The 17211-nt window shown below is 40.7% G+C and overlaps 1 protein-coding gene across 1 annotated transcript in view; it reads right to left on the minus strand.

Moving 5' to 3' along the window:
• The window catches only part of cspg4 (chondroitin sulfate proteoglycan 4), a 65587-nt gene extending 52703 nt beyond the window's left edge, over positions 1 to 12884 (minus strand). Inside the window, exon 1 of the mRNA XM_084018003.1 lies at positions 12733 to 12884. Coding sequence (XP_083874129.1) covers positions 12733 to 12808 — 76 coding nt within the window. The 5' untranslated portion in view covers positions 12809 to 12884. The remainder of the gene's footprint in view (positions 1 to 12732) is intronic.
• Between the last annotated feature and the right edge of the window lie 4327 nt (positions 12885 to 17211).

The raw sequence follows: 17211 nt of genomic DNA on the forward strand, positions 1-17211 counted from the left end.
TTTTCCTGCAAGCTTTCATTTAAATAAACCTTTGTTCCAGTGATCATTTTGTTAGCATCTGCTCTGAACCCACCACCCCTCAACAAACCGATGTACTATCTGGTCTGATCAGAGAAACCGTTTCCGAGAATGAAATCTAATCATGGCAAGATATTCCTATTTTAAAGTTTGACACTTTCCGGGGATCATATATTTCTATTTTAAACTGCTGACGTCTTTCACTGTATGCTAGAGGGGAAGTCTTTTTTTGTAAAGACCCACCCTGAAACTAGCCTGACATTCTTCATGTCTCAATTGAGTCATAACTGAAAACTTATAAGTGTCTTCTCTTCACTTGCATCTCCCAATTGAGAGTGAATTTAGACTAATTGATAGATTTAACAAAGGATTGTAGCTTTTAAATTGTATGGAAACAGAACATAGACTCATATTATTAGCATATGTACTAAATGGAAACCAGTGAGTTTTAGTTCAACCCACTCTCCCTCCCAACTTGTCAAAATCTACTGCAGCTTGGTCAGTGCTCATCTGCATCTGATACCAACCTAACCTAGCAACCTCTTAGCATCTGTATGAGACGTACTGGGATTTCAACTAACTACACCAGCATCTTTATTAAATTGTATAGACAACTGATGTTCAAATGGTGGGAAAGGCCAGGTGAAGATTGGAAGGGTCAAACAGGAATTTCATGCCAGAGACTGCTGTTTGTGTGCATGTGGAACCCAGTCACTGTTGACTTATTCTACCATTTTGTTCAGAAACATACATAACTAATGTTGGTTATGAAAGTTTATTTTGAAAGGACTCTGTGTGCAAGGAGCAGTAACTGACACGCCATCATTGCAATGTCCAAACTGAAGCTTTATGGGCAGGATCATAGTTTGAAGAGTAGGCCACGGACCAAGCATTGGCATTTGATGTTGGAGTTAGACTGTGTTGTTAGTTCAACACCTCAGGGATCTAGATCAATTAACAAAATACACACAGTAAATGCCACACACTAGACTTTACACTAAATAAACTCGCCATCCAGTTACATAACACATTTTCTTTTGACTTTGCCAATTTTTCATTGCCAAGCATCTATAAAGATACGTTATGCGCTTAATAGAACAAGGGAAAAGAAACAACGGGAGCATGCTATTTTTTTCTAATAAATGACTGTGCATTAGAGAATCAGGCAGCCAGAAAAACCTAAGATGGACCTTATCTAATTGACATCAAATGGTTATTGGCAGCAAAATGTTCTCTCACACTGCAAATTAGCTTTACAGCCTCTAGTGGTAAACTAAACAAGTGTTGGACCATGTTTCTGTGTGTTTGGGGTACCTGACCAGGCTACGTGAATCACTGATTTGCTTTAAAAAAATAATTGGTGTTTAACTCTACTGAACCTCCTACATCAGAAGACCATAAAACAAAAACGACTCAGACCATTGCAATTCAGCTCCCCATATCTAAAGTGAACTCAACAGTGTTTAAAACATCTGGAGTGTCTACATTGTGGTCATTTATACAATAGAGATACTTTCAAAAGAGAAGCTTGGGAATGTGTTTTTGGCTGTCAAGTGACAGGATTCTCCAGTGTCACGCATAATCAGCTTTCCTACTCGTTATCTTTGCATTCCCATGACCCCAGTCTGGCACAATATGATATATCAGATTGCATAGCTGGCCACAAAAATACTGGTTGTTCTCGGTGTTCACTCATCTCTCCCGTCATCTGCATTTCTTCTGGTTTGGCCGATCATTTGTTGACTTCAGCTGCTGTTGTCGGTTACCCAAAGATTCAGATTCTTTTTTTCCTCATCCTCACTATAATATTTCATCATCCACAAGATAGTTCACGTCCTCTGCCTGTTTAGTCAAGGATGTCCTTTTTTAGGTTGGTCTTGGTATTTTACAAAATGTAAAATATTGGCTGGAAATGCAAATATGTGTTCAGAGGTGAGGCATGGAAAATTCGACAAATATTTTGTTTATAATTTATTTTCATTTTATTTTATTTATTTATTTTTAAGTGTATGACAGCGTATTAGGTACGACGGCGTATTAGGGCCACTGTAGGGGGGCAATATTCCGGGAAAAAAAGTTGCAAATTTGCGAGTTTATAAAGTAACAAATTTGCTACTTAATAAAGTTGCAGATTTGATACTTTATAACAATGCTAACATTAGGGATTTATGCTACCTAACTTCCCATGAATGTCCACATTTATTTCTCTAATTAATACATCACACCATGTGACAACACCTGACTGTTGAGGGTTATTGTTTTTGTTTTTTTTATATAGGCAAAATTGACATCTTATGGAAGTTTATTGATCGGGTGATTAGGCTAAGATGCTAGCGCTAGCGGCAAAACATCCAATCAAGCAACTTCTTTATTTCCTCTATGACAAGTTGCCTTTAACAAGTTGCTTGACTGGATGATTTCCTACACTGGCCCTATACCCTTTCGTATAAGGGAGACTCAATGATTCACTCTTATATATTCAGGTAGAGGTTTATTGATGACACAACACGGTTGTTAAGATGAGAGAGGTGAAAGGATGTTTTCCTTTATATATTTATGGAAGGATGGGAAAGCAGCACTCTGACATCATTAAAGTCTTTTGTCTCTGACTGACGTAGGAAAACATGTATGATGCAATAGCTATAAACACTGTTAGCATATTTTTTCCAGATGTATGGCAGAAAGACTGCATACTTTCACGAGAGTAGTGTAGAGTAGTCATCAGTCTGCTAATCTAGATCAAGAAAGTGAATAAGCATATATCCCAAAATGTCTAATCTTTAATTATTGTATTTTTTTCATTTTTTTGGCTGATTGCTTTATGTCCTGTCTCACCACCACAGCTATTCTACATAGCTAAACATATTTCTTGTCTATGTGTCCTGCAGCAGATGATAGAACCTAATAAGTGAAAAATTGAAAGATTGTACTGTAACTTATGGCCCAACACATAATCTGAGCCTGTGGTCACTTCACACTTCCCTATGAAACTGTGCAGAACTCCTTAACATCTGTTGTGTCACAAATGTGCAAAAGAAATGATTGCACAAGGAGCTTGCTTGTCTGGCAGACCAGTGACGTGTGCTTCAGCTCCACTGTGCAGCTGTTCTCAGCTTCATGCTACAGTCAGTCAAAACCAACTTCATGTGACACATCATTTCCTCTGGTTATTTTAAGCCTCCATAACTACCAGGATGACGACATTTGCTTGGGCTCCCAAACACTGTGATCTGTGTGAACCGCAGCAAATACAAATATGCGCACACTTACACAAGCATAGACACACTCATGTGCGCGCGTACACACACACAAATGAAAGCCCCACCCTGGATACCATTTTCTCCCCCTTTCCCTCATTTCTCAGCCCAATGTGAAGCAACATGCTCTTTTGTTGGTTCTCCCGTCTAGCTATATTTATCTGGTGCAGACTATTCCAGACTGTCATCTGCTCCGATCCCAGGCCTGGCGCAACCCGCAACCCCCTTGATTCTCTCTGAACCCAGCCTGTAATGAGGCCGTCTGGCGTCAAATTACTCTGAACACTTCATGGTCCCCCGGCGGTGCTGATGAAGATTTTCAACAGGATGGAAGTTGGTGCTGATCCGCCTTCATGTCAGCATGCTGTGAAAAGTGTCCCCCCTACTGTAACTGCAGGCTCCCGCTGCCATGTTGTTGATAGAGCAGCAGACTAGCTGTTTTGATTTTTTAAAAATGGTTCTCTTTTATGTAGCTCAAATACATCTTTATGTGAACGTATCCTCTTACAACAGTTCATATAAAATTTGGTGTTTTTCACGCATCTTCCAACGACATGTCCAGCAACATGTGTCAATGTATGCTTGTTACATGCATGTAGTCTTTTCAAAATAAACGTCCATATTCACAGGAAACATCTTTTGTTAAGTTTAGGCAACAGTACTACTTTTAGGGGTTTAGGATAATGAGGTTTGGGTTAAAGTAGCTATGAATTACTGTGCTTTACTTCTCATAGTTATAGCTAAACAAAAAATTGTGTATGTGAACAGCCTGATTAAAGACAATGATGTCACATACTTTGTGAGTTAACAATCAGGGTTCAGGTGTTTGCCAGAATCTAAACTTTGTACTGAACTGATCTAAACTTTTAAGTGTCAAAACTTTGTCTTTCACCAAATGCACAATGCAGAAATATTTAATTTCTCCCAGGAGATAAACATATCATATAGCCCCTTGAGGCTGAAGCTCAATCATCTAGTCCTGTAGACGTAAATAATTAGAAGCACAAAAAACTGTTAGTTTGGAGCCAGACGTCTTATGATTAACCCCGAGCAGCCTTGTGTTTATGAGTCATGCACCCTCTGGGCTAGGGGGAGTCCTCACACTCACAATAGATTTCTTCATGTTTAAAATAGTGAGTCATAATTATGCGCCAGCTTTTCTGACGGATAGTGCAGAACAAAATTAGCATGTGAAATGCAATATACAACACGTGAATATTAAAGACGTTTTACAATTGAAGACTTTTTTTCCCCACTTGGCATCACTTCTTTATGGGGCTTACTGTAATTGGAATTTACAAAAAAAAGAAGTTCCCAGGAGTTTAAGGGTTGCTGAGGGAACAAATATAAAACACATCTGATAACAAACTGGTCACTCAGTGCCTGTTCCGAGAGCTGCTTCAGATCTAACACTGAGCATTCTTCACAACCTGCCTAATTGTGGCACACTCGCATTCTTTTGCTGCAGTTGTTTTGTCTATATTAGGCAAGAGAAGCAAAGGGACAATTTGATTAAAGCCTCCAGATTTGGCTTGCTACTAAATGACCAAGCTGACTCCAGATGTTGACGTGGAAAGCTCAGGCTTTTCCCAACACGTCTCAGATGAGTCAGCCCAACGCTGGAAACGATTCCCCAGACTCACGCTCGTTTTCCAGTGCCTGAGCAGCCTTTTCTTACCGCATTGGCCACATTGGACTGATTCCAGTGATCAGGGTTAGTGAGTTACATGCCATGCAGAGAGACAAAGCAAGCATTGTTCCCAAATCAGAATAGGTATTAATGTGTACCATATGTTGAAGATAACAACATCTGATGACAGTATTATTATTGTTATTATTATTTTTATGAAGAAGAAGCATTTTCAATGGATAAGAGAAACAATGGCAGCCAGAATAGATCAATTCAAAATGATAAAACTGACTATTCTCTTTAAAAAAAGACAAAGAAACAAAAAAAAAAAAAGAAGGAAACCCATAGAGGCCACTCGTATCGAGACATCTGGTCATGCATAATTCCTGCTTATTGAAAACTTGGCAGTTCTGTGATGATGAGAGTTTTCCCCAGAGATTTTTCATTTTGGGCACTAAACTCCCCAACAGCTCTTATCAAAAATAAACACTCAGAGTTCAGTTGCTGGAGTTAGGGGGGATAATTATAAGCCCTTCTTTCTCAGGGTCATAACACTTTGATTTTAAATGTTCTGCTTCGGGACGTGGCCCCATGTGGTATAGGTATCCTAATGTGCATGTTGATGCATCCAGGTTTGTCTTTTTGATCTTTTGCATCGCTTTTCACGTTTGTTTTATTATTGTGTTTACTGTGTATTACATTCAGCAAATGACATTAAGCTCATTCTTATCTATTTCCTGTTGCCTGCAGCTTCAAAGATCCAATATTCTCAAAAACATCATGAACCAAATCTAATGTACTTTACAGATTTCCGAGCATGTCAAGCTTTTGGCCAAAGGAACACATTTAATAGGACTTTGTCTCAAGTACTTTTGCTGTTGGATTCCAACCTCAGCTGTACTTTATTTTTCCTTCCAATAATAAATGTTATCATGCAAAGCTAAGGTTATGAAGATGGCAAACGTCATATGTGCTAAACATATGCATGTTGGTAGTGTATTGCCATTGTTAGCAAGTTAGCATGCCAAAGTACCTGAGAAGCACTACTCTGCACAAGTACAGCCTAACACAGCACCTACGCCTGTAGGCCTCAACCCTTATGCTAATTCATGTTGTAGATAGTAAGTGATTACAAGGTAAACAGGTAACGTAGTAAGAAGTACGATGAGCATAGATATTAATGTAGCCACAGTCTGGTGAATGAAAAATACAGCTGTTCAATTTTATTATCCTGTTCAGTGGGCTAATAAACACACAAACACACACACACACACACACACACACACACACACACACACACACACACACACACACACACACACACACACACACACACACACACACAAATTAAACACTGGCCTGTAACAGTATAACCGAGAATGTTAGCTGTTGGAGTGCCCCCATTGCAAGACATTTAAGTTTTTTTGAATACAGTGCTCCCCTGTGGAGTAATAGTTGACTTTTCTCCTTCTTCACCCATGCTGCTCTAACTCCACACTGCTGCTGCTGCTGTGTCCTTAAATTGCATGGCGACAAGGCAATCACAGGTTAACAACCATTTGAAACCCCTTACATACCTGAAATATGGGCGTAGACCATCCTTCACTAAATTGCAGCAAAACCCCCTTCCAATAACTTATCTGATTGACGTGGAAGGGGTTAAAACAACATGGGAGATGACTTTTGACCTTCCACCTAAAGAGAGGCTGTGCCTGTGTTTATGTACAGAAAGTCTTTTGTGTACACACCCAGGGCTAAATGAGGTCCGTGTGTGGGCTGTGTGCCCCCTCTAAGCAGATCATGCCCCTAAAACATAACCCAAGCAGCCTGCCATTCAGAGCCAGCAACCTCAAAGACAGCAATGTGGGAAAGATCATCTGCCAGTGGACATTTTTTTTTTTTTTTCTCATTGTTTTTAAATCACATTGCGAATAAACAGGGTTATAAGGGTTTGAAGACGCGGAGTCCTCTGCTTGAAGTGTGACAACAGTGCCAGTCATTCATTCAGAAGCAAGGTTGATTTTCTCTCTAATTTCGGAAGGATTGTGCATCTGGCACATCTTTGGCCCTTTGAAGGACAACTTGTTAACTTCATCACATGCGTCTGCTGTTTTAAAGGGTTCTTCTGATTTATTAAACCGTGGGATGTATTTTTGTAGTTTTGGAAGTTAATCCCTTCGGTCATTATACCACAGGACAAGTAATTTGCTGAGATCTGGCAGGCTTATAAAGGGGAAAAAACATGAGCAGTCAGATGATCAAACCCTTAGACATAGCCTCATTAACATTTGTGTTTTAGAGGCACATGCATTCTTAACAAACTATCGAATAACCAGACAGTGATTGTGGAGTCTTTCGGAGTCTTGAGCATACACTGCGAATGTTAACAGCTGATTGAAAGGGCGTCGTCAGTGGTTCTCACTATTATTCTAACGTTTCAGATAGACCAAACTGCACCTACCATTGAAAGTTAAACTTACCGGTGTGAAACGAAACACAACTGCCTGGTTAGGTTTAGGAAAAGATTGTGCTTTAGATTAAAGTAAGTATGCTTAATATGTAACTTCACATAGGTGAAATACAATAAAGAAACCAATTTGGACTTTTGTTTTCACACAGGACATGAACCCCGATCTCCCAGGAGAAAGTCCTGTGTTTATTTGAACCATCCTGACCCCCGACCCCCATGTGGACTGTTGCTTATTTTACCGTGTCACCTGACTTCCTCATTTGCTCCCATCACAATTAGTATGGCCACTAGAGGCGCCATTGTCTTCTTGTATTCATATTCGTGAACCATGTAAATATTACGTGTAGCATGCCCTTCTAAGAAATTATCTATGATGGTGATAACTGATAATAATCCAGTCAGTTATATAGGCTTGCTCCAAGCCTAGCCTAATTTAATTGGAAGAGAAACCAAAGGTGAAGATTAAACTTAATAACCAATGTTACATGTGTTTTTCTGTTCACTTTCGTTTTTACCTCAGAATTAAGTTATTTTGATGTGTCTGAAATACTTTCACTGAGACCCCAGCTGTATTTCGGTGAAATAAATGATGAGATGTTCATCAACTCCTGCTTTTTTTTGGCAGTCTTTTGCATTTTACATGTCTGGCTTTTTACTGCCCTGACTACAGCACCCCCACTGTGAAAGAGCTGCAGTGGTCCGGTGTCTTGCTCAAGGACAGCTTGACAGGAGTTATTGATGTTACAGGAGTCAAACCTCTCACATTTCATTATAGGACTGACAGTGTAATCACCGGTCAGACATGCTGCCCACCCTGTTGCTGCAAGTCAGATATAAAATTCTATTGTAGTAACAAGATGACGTTATTTAAAGGAGAGGAACTGGGTAAGGCTGTTTGCCCATAAAGCCAGATTCTTGCGATCATTGTAACCCAGAATCCCCAATACATAGTTAATAAACTATGAGTCATTGAAACTTTCTCTCTGAAAGCACCAGGATAAAACATCAAGCAGGCAGAAGTGAGGGAGCTTATATCATATTAGAAGCGTTATCAAAATTGATTGCCTTCCATGCTCAGAAAATCTGTGAGCGTCTCATTTTCATGCAGCCAAAAGGGTGAGATTGTAAATGAGCAGGATGTCTCCCAGACTACAAGAATGACCCATATACTGCACTTGAGTTTTAGAAGAAATGCACTTCTGCAGCAGAGTTTAATCTCTGTTAAATATTCTCTATACGGCATTCAGCACATTAATAAAGCAGCAAGGAACTATTTGTTCTGTGTGTTAACCTAAGAGTAATGGCGACCTGTGCAGGGAATAAAGTAACTGTGTGCTGTAATTGTGCTTTGTTAACGTACCCGGTACGCTGGCATGTTAGTGCATGTGTGTCCCTCTGGCTAGTTAATGGTCCCCAAGCGTCCTCCCTCCAGTTCTCTCATTAGACATTTTTCACAAAGCTGATGTGACCACTTTTGGAATTGAAGTCACATTTTGAAGCATTTCCAAAAACGGAATGCAGGCAAGGCATTCCGATCTGAATATACAAACACTGATTTTCTTGTTTGGATTTACTCCAAATGGCCCCATTTTTATTCTGTCCTAACATTTGCGTTTTGTTTAAACTAAGAGGCAAGGGGGATGGGCACAAAGTGTGTCTGTGCAACCAGCACAACCAGCAGAACACTAATCTCATCAATTTCCCAACGCAAATATTGGACATATTAATCTTCTGCGCAGACACTTGTAGTCACACCATTCTCCCTGCCAAATCTCAAAGTAACACGCGGAGCCCTTGCATAAAGACACTTCACAAAGCCACAGGAAAATTTCACATTTATTTTTTCTTGTTACCATAGTGACATTATACTCCAGGGGAGATAGCAGGCTCATATGCAGTCTCGGGATGCAAATCCCCTCGTTAAGCTTTGCAAATGAACATGCAAACACATTCAGGAGCACGATGTCTCTAAAACACTCACAAATATGCATAAACAATTAGACAATCTTTGTAGCAGGTGTTGTTGTTTTATTAGGGTTATTTGAACATTTAAAGACAAGCATCCGCAATTGGGTATGTGATGATTCAATCAATGTTCTTACAATCTTATCTAGAAGTTGTTTTCCCCACATTTTAGCTCCGTCAACTGAGTTGGACAGGAGTTTTGTTTTCTCTCCATCGCATCTGTTTGTCTGTTTCGTCATCTGTTCATATTTGTATTGTAGAAAACTTCAATATGTTATAAATGGATTTCTAGAAAACAACACAAGAGGAAAATAAAAGAACAAACAGGGCACTTTGTAGAAGGGCTGGTAATGAGGCAAGAAAGAAGTCATTAGCTTTTCGCACTGTAAGGCCAACACAGGCTAGTGGTGGTGGACGTGGCTTCCTTAGTAGCATGCAATGTCCAAAGAGATCTACATAACAACGTCATATTTTGTGTGCCTATCAACAGACAGCAAACAGGAAAAAAACAACACCTCTATTTCCATGCCAACCGAACAACATATAAGCACCAGAGAGCAATTTATGTTCTGGAAATAACTGCCCTGTCATTTTTTTTCTTCAAACCTCGGTAAAGTGGTGGTTGAATTGCAGCTTTAATGGCCACTGCGGAGATACAGCACTGCAGGCTGTTTTTAAAGTCTCTGAACAGGAACATGTCATGTTCAATTTCAGATAGAGCCATGACAATGTGAACATCCCATGATTTGAAGACTGGAGTGCTTTCACATGGCCGCTGAATACAGAACTCTGCTGCTGATATACTTTCAATGAGATGTGTTCCTTATAAATTCTATGGTGAAATGATAGTCACTGATACACACAATCTAATGGGGTTGGCAGGTAACCTTGAGTGAAAGATGGTGTTATCAATCACAGGTGCCAAGACATCACCAGGAGGCTAAACTCGCAGGTCTCTTAATCTCCCATCTTACATTTTGCTGCATATATTCTACATTGCAAAGGAAATTATAGGATTTGTGGCCTGCCTGTGTTCATGCTGTATCACAATTGTTCATGCAGTCGTTATACGGGCGGAGGAAACATGACGGCTGTGACAAGACAGTGGAAAGTGGTATGTAGCGTCACAGACGAAACTCATGGAAAATGTTATTATGGGGAAAGACTCACTGTGTTCATTGTTTGACTCAAATGACCTCTGCTACAGAGAAAGGCGTGACGATGCAGGTTAACACTCGGAGAACTGCACGGTGCTTCTGTAAAGAAAGTTCTCAATGACGTAGAATGGCCAGGCATCTGGACGTCATGTGGGGCATGGCCTGTGACATCTGAAGATGTAAACACAGGGAAGAAAGGAAACCCTCTGTAAGGTTTTTCCACAGTTGGTGGAAGAGTCCCCCGACAGCTTGTGGCAGGCATTTTCTGAAGTGATGGGGGGGCAAAACCTAATTAATGACTCTGTACATCTGGTCAACATTAGCAATTAGTTCTCCAGGGTCAGTGGGTTAGTACTGTTCACACTGAGGCAGTTTGTGCCAGCAGATAATTAGATGAGGAGACATTGTTCCCTCAAACAGTTTTCCTGTTTTATTCTGCCAACATTTTGATTAGAGGAGAATTTGCTTTTCAAATTTGTGGACCATAACTTCTACTATAACTACTGTATGTATAGATCCTTTCACAGTATGTAAAACAATGATGACAATTTAAGTGTGCACACACAGTTTGGCAACAGAAGTACTGTGGAGTGCATTAGCTTGTCAAGCTATGCAAGGGCATTAACCACCAAAGATCGCAAATGGAACCTAAAGAAATCAACTTTCCAGATCCGTGTGCTATTAGGCAGTGGGTAGAATACATTAGCAAGTGACCCAATATTTAGGAGCTAGATACATATGTTTGGTGTATAACTTCATACAAGTCACTAGATGCTTACGTTATCTGTGGTCATGAACGAATAACGCTAACGTGTCTGGATGGCTGGAGGGAAAATGCCACTCCCGTGCGTGCATATTTTTGATGATGTTGTTTGTAAAAGGATCTATATCTGCGTTGAGATACTGCACACTGATATGCAAGAAAGTTTCTGTGAATCAGCAAATGCAATGCGACCGCGCTCAGACTGCGTTGGGATTGCTCCGTGCACAGTGAATTCCTTAGTGGAGGTGTCGCCGTCATTGCCAGTCAGCGGGGTTTATCTCTAAATGAGCAAACAGAAGGGTATATTACTCTTTTCATGCTTGCGACGAACAAATCGGAGTGCAGACGATCTGAAATTCATCGTGCCAGCTGAGCTTTGATTCTGTGCCACTGAGACAAAGCGATGCTCCCCCGTTAGGTTCAAGAGACACTTTTTCACTTTAGCTGCCAATAAGACACTCGTGGAGAGTATGCCCGGAATTAATTGGAGTGGAATTTACAGTGAGGGCTTGAAGATCTGACAGCCAGCAGAAGACAATGGGCTAAACAGCTGCTCTAAGTCCAAGGCTGATCCTGCCAACTCGCCATATGTATAATTTTGCGCTGAGGTGATGTTAAGCTGTTTGAAGATGCTGTTTCAGCTTCCCATTTGCATACCTGATTGGCCTTGCCCAAACACTGTACATCCCTCTCTGACTATACTCACACTCAGGAGGAATAACAACTGCATCATGCCACACTGAGAACCATCCAAATGTAGCTTATGTAGCTTTACTCATGCACTATGGGGCCTTTGTATGGGGCCTTGGCCTCCCAGCATCCCCCTCCCCAATATGCACACTGCATCTCTCACTACCTTACCCCCCCCCCCCCCCCCCCCCCCCTCTCCCACACTTTCATCTCCCCTCTCTGGGTGGAGAAGGAGCAGCTCTGCCCACCACACTGCACGTCTCTGAAAGAGCCATTCATTGCTGCCGGCAGAGGGACCTCAGCTCACCTCCTACTTTATCCACAGAGGGCTTCAACCTTCACTGCCTCCTACCTTTTGGCAACATGCTTTCAATGCAAACATTCAAAAGGTAAATGCTCTCACCCACTCAGCCGGGATCAGATGGAAAAGCAAAAAATGAAACCGGCAGATGTTGCCTCAGACCTTGGACCAGGGTCAGACCCCTGGCACATCTCTCCCCTCATGTATTTAGTTTCATCCAAGAAAAGGAAGGTTTCACTGCTGAGCAATGAATGGTAAGAGGACTTTGAGAGTGGACCAAAAAAGTAATGAAAAGATAGACGTGATGAACAGTAGAGTTTACTCAAACGTTTTCGCACAATGAAAAGCCTTTGATTTATGCATTTGGGAAAGCCTCAGACGGGGACAGGGATCTGATCTCCGCTTGTGCATCTCTTACAGTGGGGAGAAAGGGAGAAGGGGGGGACAGGACACCGACAGAGTGATTTGCAGTGGCACTTACCTCCGTGACCGGGACTGGGGAGGCAGAGCAACAGGGTCAGGAAGGCACCGACCAGGACCGAATGCATGGCTCTCATATTCTTGTGCTGAAAATTAAGTCCTCCACTCTGACGTTAAAGACACTCCATTCAGAAGGGACTGAATGAGTTTCCAGTTTTGGGACCTGCTACAGGATACTCCTCCATGTGAAGGGGCTGGGCTGGGGAGGGACCATAAGTGGGACGCCCTCTTTCAACCTCCCCCCCTCTCTCTCTCCAGCACACTACTACACACACACACATCTTCTGAAAGACTGGAAAATCATATCCTGCCTCTCCCTCATGCCCCTGCACTTACACATTCACAAGTGCAAGACCAGTTAGGACACACACATGTGTAAAACATCACACATACAAGCGCACTCTCTCACACATACATTCACGTATATCAGTTTGTCCTGCACCACTCCTCAAACCCTTAGCAATACTTCCTCTACTCCCTCCATGTCAGTCTGACCACTCCTGGATTTGTGGAGCTTCCTCTTTTTGTCTCTCTCATTAATTGGAGTGGCCTTTAGAGACCAGTGGCTGCCTACAAGGATAAACCTTTTACTTTTAATTAAAGACAAATCAGTGTTGCCCAACTGGCGTTTTATCTTCCTAGCCTTTCACTTGATCAGTGTTGCGTTCTTTATGTTTTTGTTCAACAAGCCTGCTCCTGAAGCTAATTTGCTCACACTTTGGCGAGTAGAGGTGGGTTGTGTTGGATTTGCATTAACTATGTCTGATCTATTGTTAGGGCATTGACAATGGAAAGGTTTTTAAGTCTGAAGTTATCTCAGGCACTCAGGGAGAGACTTTAAGTATGGAGAGTGCTTTTGCTGATTGTTCTCCACTTGGCTTTTACTTTCTTCCTTTTTTTTGGTAATAAACATTCATGCGCTCCTCTCATTTGCTTGGATACGAAGATTAAACCCCAATTTCCCACTCGAAGCCTGAACGTTCAATTTCACCTGTCTCACAGTCAGCTGGTTGGCAAATTATTAGTCGTTCTCTCTTACAGCTGAAATGGGAATACAATTATGACTTTCACTTCCTCTCAGGTGTGGAATAACAGTATTTCACTGTTCAATAAGATGTTCCTTTTCAACTGAACAAACAACTCCTCAGAAATGATCTTCAAATAACACATCCAAAATATAAAATACTGAAATAAATGTAATACTTTTTTTTCTCATTCATGACTGACACTGATACCCACACAGGAATTTTGCGTTCATCCGACTCCTGATCTGTGCAGAATAAAAGTTCTCCTTCAAGAAAATAAATCTGAATCCGTCTTTTCTTTCCATCAGCAGCACCTCTAGTGGCAAATGGCATAACAGCTCCACACTGAGGTTGCATTCATTTGTTTGGAAAAATACCAAACGCAGTGCAGATGAAGTAGATAGTTAATCTCTTTACCCTGCAAACGGGTGTGAGTGCTTGTAGCTGTGAGAAAGTGATATAACGCATGGCGCCTCTAACACAACACTATTTATTCCAGGCCACCTTTTCTGACAACACAGCGTCCCTGATTATTTCAGCACGACACAAGCTACAATTAAAATGCTCCCTCTGAGCCTAAGCCAACCGTTTGCACCGATGACATACTCTCGCCTTCCTGGGGATGCATTAATTGCCCTGTATGGATGTCACCCACTGATATGAGTGGGCTCTTCAATTATTTGAGAGCACTGGTAGTCTTAGTGTAAGCACATGTAAGCTGATGCCAGATATGAGTGAGAGATGATGCAATGCATGAACGTTTTTGGAGGTTTACATGGACATGCTTTGATTAAAGGTGTCCCGTCTTCATTGGTTTTGTTTACATTCAACTTTTTTCACCAACATGTGAAACAGAATATATCACACTCACATCAGGCAATCCATTCCCCCCCAGTGTCCACTTTGTTTGTGCTGAACGGTAAACTTTCTTGGTGTATGGTTGGAAGAGGTCGGCTTGGTCACGGTACAGTTGCTAATGCACGGGTACACAGCGTGGACATGACGTATAATCAATTGGCTATTCTGCTCGTTATTGCTCAGTGCTCAACTCAGATCTTCTGGTGTATCTTCTTAGCTGAAAATAAAACCTATTGTTTTCTAAGTGCATTTGTGTGAGAAAGAAAGTTGTCCATTCTTCCTCTATAATATTTTCTGCAACTAAGCAACCTATTTGCTTCCTATGTACACTGGCATATGCATTCCCTGTGTATGGGATTAGTCAAGAGATATGCATATTCATGCATATTAATATGGTAAATGGTAAATGTAATATGGACAGAGAATGCATTCTGAAACAGTGATAATACACTTGTGTGCATGGTGTGCGAAACACTAATCTTGTGCTAAAGGACAGTAAATTAAGATCTCCATTTGATTGGACTGTCCCCCTTCTCTTATTTTGTTAAATTCCTTCCTTCACTAAAGAAAGTTGAAATAGCTGTGCACTACTGCAACAATATATATATATATATATATATATATATATATATATATATATATATATATATATATATCTTGACTCAACCACCTCACAGCTTTATAGCTCAGTGATCAGATCTTATTTCCCTCCCAGTTGAGGAGTAATTTGGGACACTTTGCCGAAATATCACCTCTTGAGTCATCTTGGGCAGAGCGAAGAAGCTCAGCTTTCACCACAAGGTCTCAAATATCACCTCCATGTTTTGCTGCAGCCATCGGGCCAGACCACCGCTATGCTGTCAAAGCTCTAGACTTGATTAAACTACAGCAAGTCCATGTTATTCTAAAGCTTTTTTTCCCTACTGTCAGGATAAGAACTTGAGCCAAATGCCAAATAATCACAGCGGTCTGGTTTGATCACCATGATTTGCTGCTGTAAAAAAAACCCCACTGTAATAATCAAGTGGTCCCTGAACAAAGAGCTTTATTGGCATTGGCAGGATCCCGCAGTTTCATTATAAGTGATTCTTAATTTTGTCCAAATCACTTTTCTATACTTTTTCAGCTAGTGTGAGCCCACTTGATTTTTGGCTCAGTGTAATACATGGTTCACTTATTACTAGTTGAATTGTTTGACTAAATTCATATCATGACTTTCATGACACCCTTAATTGAGAATAACCTGAAACCACCTGCATAACATCAAAGCCCCCCCGGCGGTATGCCTTGAGCATGGTTGCCAGAAAGGATTTCATGAGTGGAAAAGTTTTCCTGAGAAGGTTGCAGGTTGCAACCCCTGTCATTTAACAGCAAATATAAGCACTTTGATGTGTAGCTGAGAGAGAAAGCAGCACACGGAGAGGCAAAGTTCATGGTGACACTATTTCTATTCGGGGCAAAGAAGGTTTCTTTCAAAATGTTATCTGTTATAAATCAATGATTATTGTACCCAACAGTGAAATGAGAAATAGCATTATACATTTTTTATTGGTATCTACAACATGTTTGTTGCATTCGAAATAAGATTATGATTACTAATATTGGCTAACTATTTTGATAAGTGATTAACCATTGAAGTCATTCATCAAGGATAATTCCATAAAATTGAAAGGGGCTAGCTTCCCCCATTCCCCCACAGTTCTCTTAGTCTATAAAAACATGGCATTTGAATGCATTGGACACTTGGACACTAGGACATTTTATGGACATCCTCCAATAGTTTTCTGATATTTCATACAGTAACGATCAATTGATTAATCGGGCAACTAATCAGCAGACTAAACAATAATGACAGTAATCGCAGCCCTATTACAAATTGTACCAAGTGATAAAAGAGTAATTTTGACTAATTCATCTCAACCAGTAATTTTAATAAACATATAATCTCTGCATCTGAATCTGTGTTACACTAACATTCTACTCCAGCTGCTTGTGACCTGATGCATGGCAGTGGTTTTATGAATTTTAAGTGTATCTCTCCAGGAATGAGCTCTGGAGAATCCAGAGTGGAATTTTCACATATATAAAGATAAGATTAGCATACCAGCATCTGTATATAATGCTGTACGTGGGCTCACTGCCAAATAGCTAAAAATGCCCTACACTGGAGATGGTAACCGGCTTATATGGATTAATTCTGGTGCTATATTACTTTAAAAATCTATTTTAAGCTACAATATGAGAATCTATATCCACTCCCCGCAGAGGTAGAGGTGTTAGTGTGATTAATGAGGCTAGCACTGTCACAAAGGTGTTGATTGAACTTGAAGTTGGTAGTGTGATGTTTATGTCAGGCAGGCAAAATGAATTTCTAAGAATTATTGGGGTGAATTATTAAGGGACTTTAATCAATATATCATCCAGGCTGCATGTTCACAGTGACTTTCCTCCCTGACTCACAGTTACTGATAAAGACAGCTCACATTAGGACACGTTTTCAACATTTAAAGGACTCCCAATGACAGTGACACAACAGTGAACATTGGCAGATTATTAAAAAGCATGGCAAATATAATTTTCCAGGCTTATAAATATAT

The sequence above is a fragment of the Eutrigla gurnardus genome (genome assembly GCF_963514095.1).
Source record: "Eutrigla gurnardus genome assembly, chromosome: 9".
Lineage (NCBI taxonomy): Eukaryota > Metazoa > Chordata > Actinopteri > Perciformes > Triglidae > Eutrigla > Eutrigla gurnardus.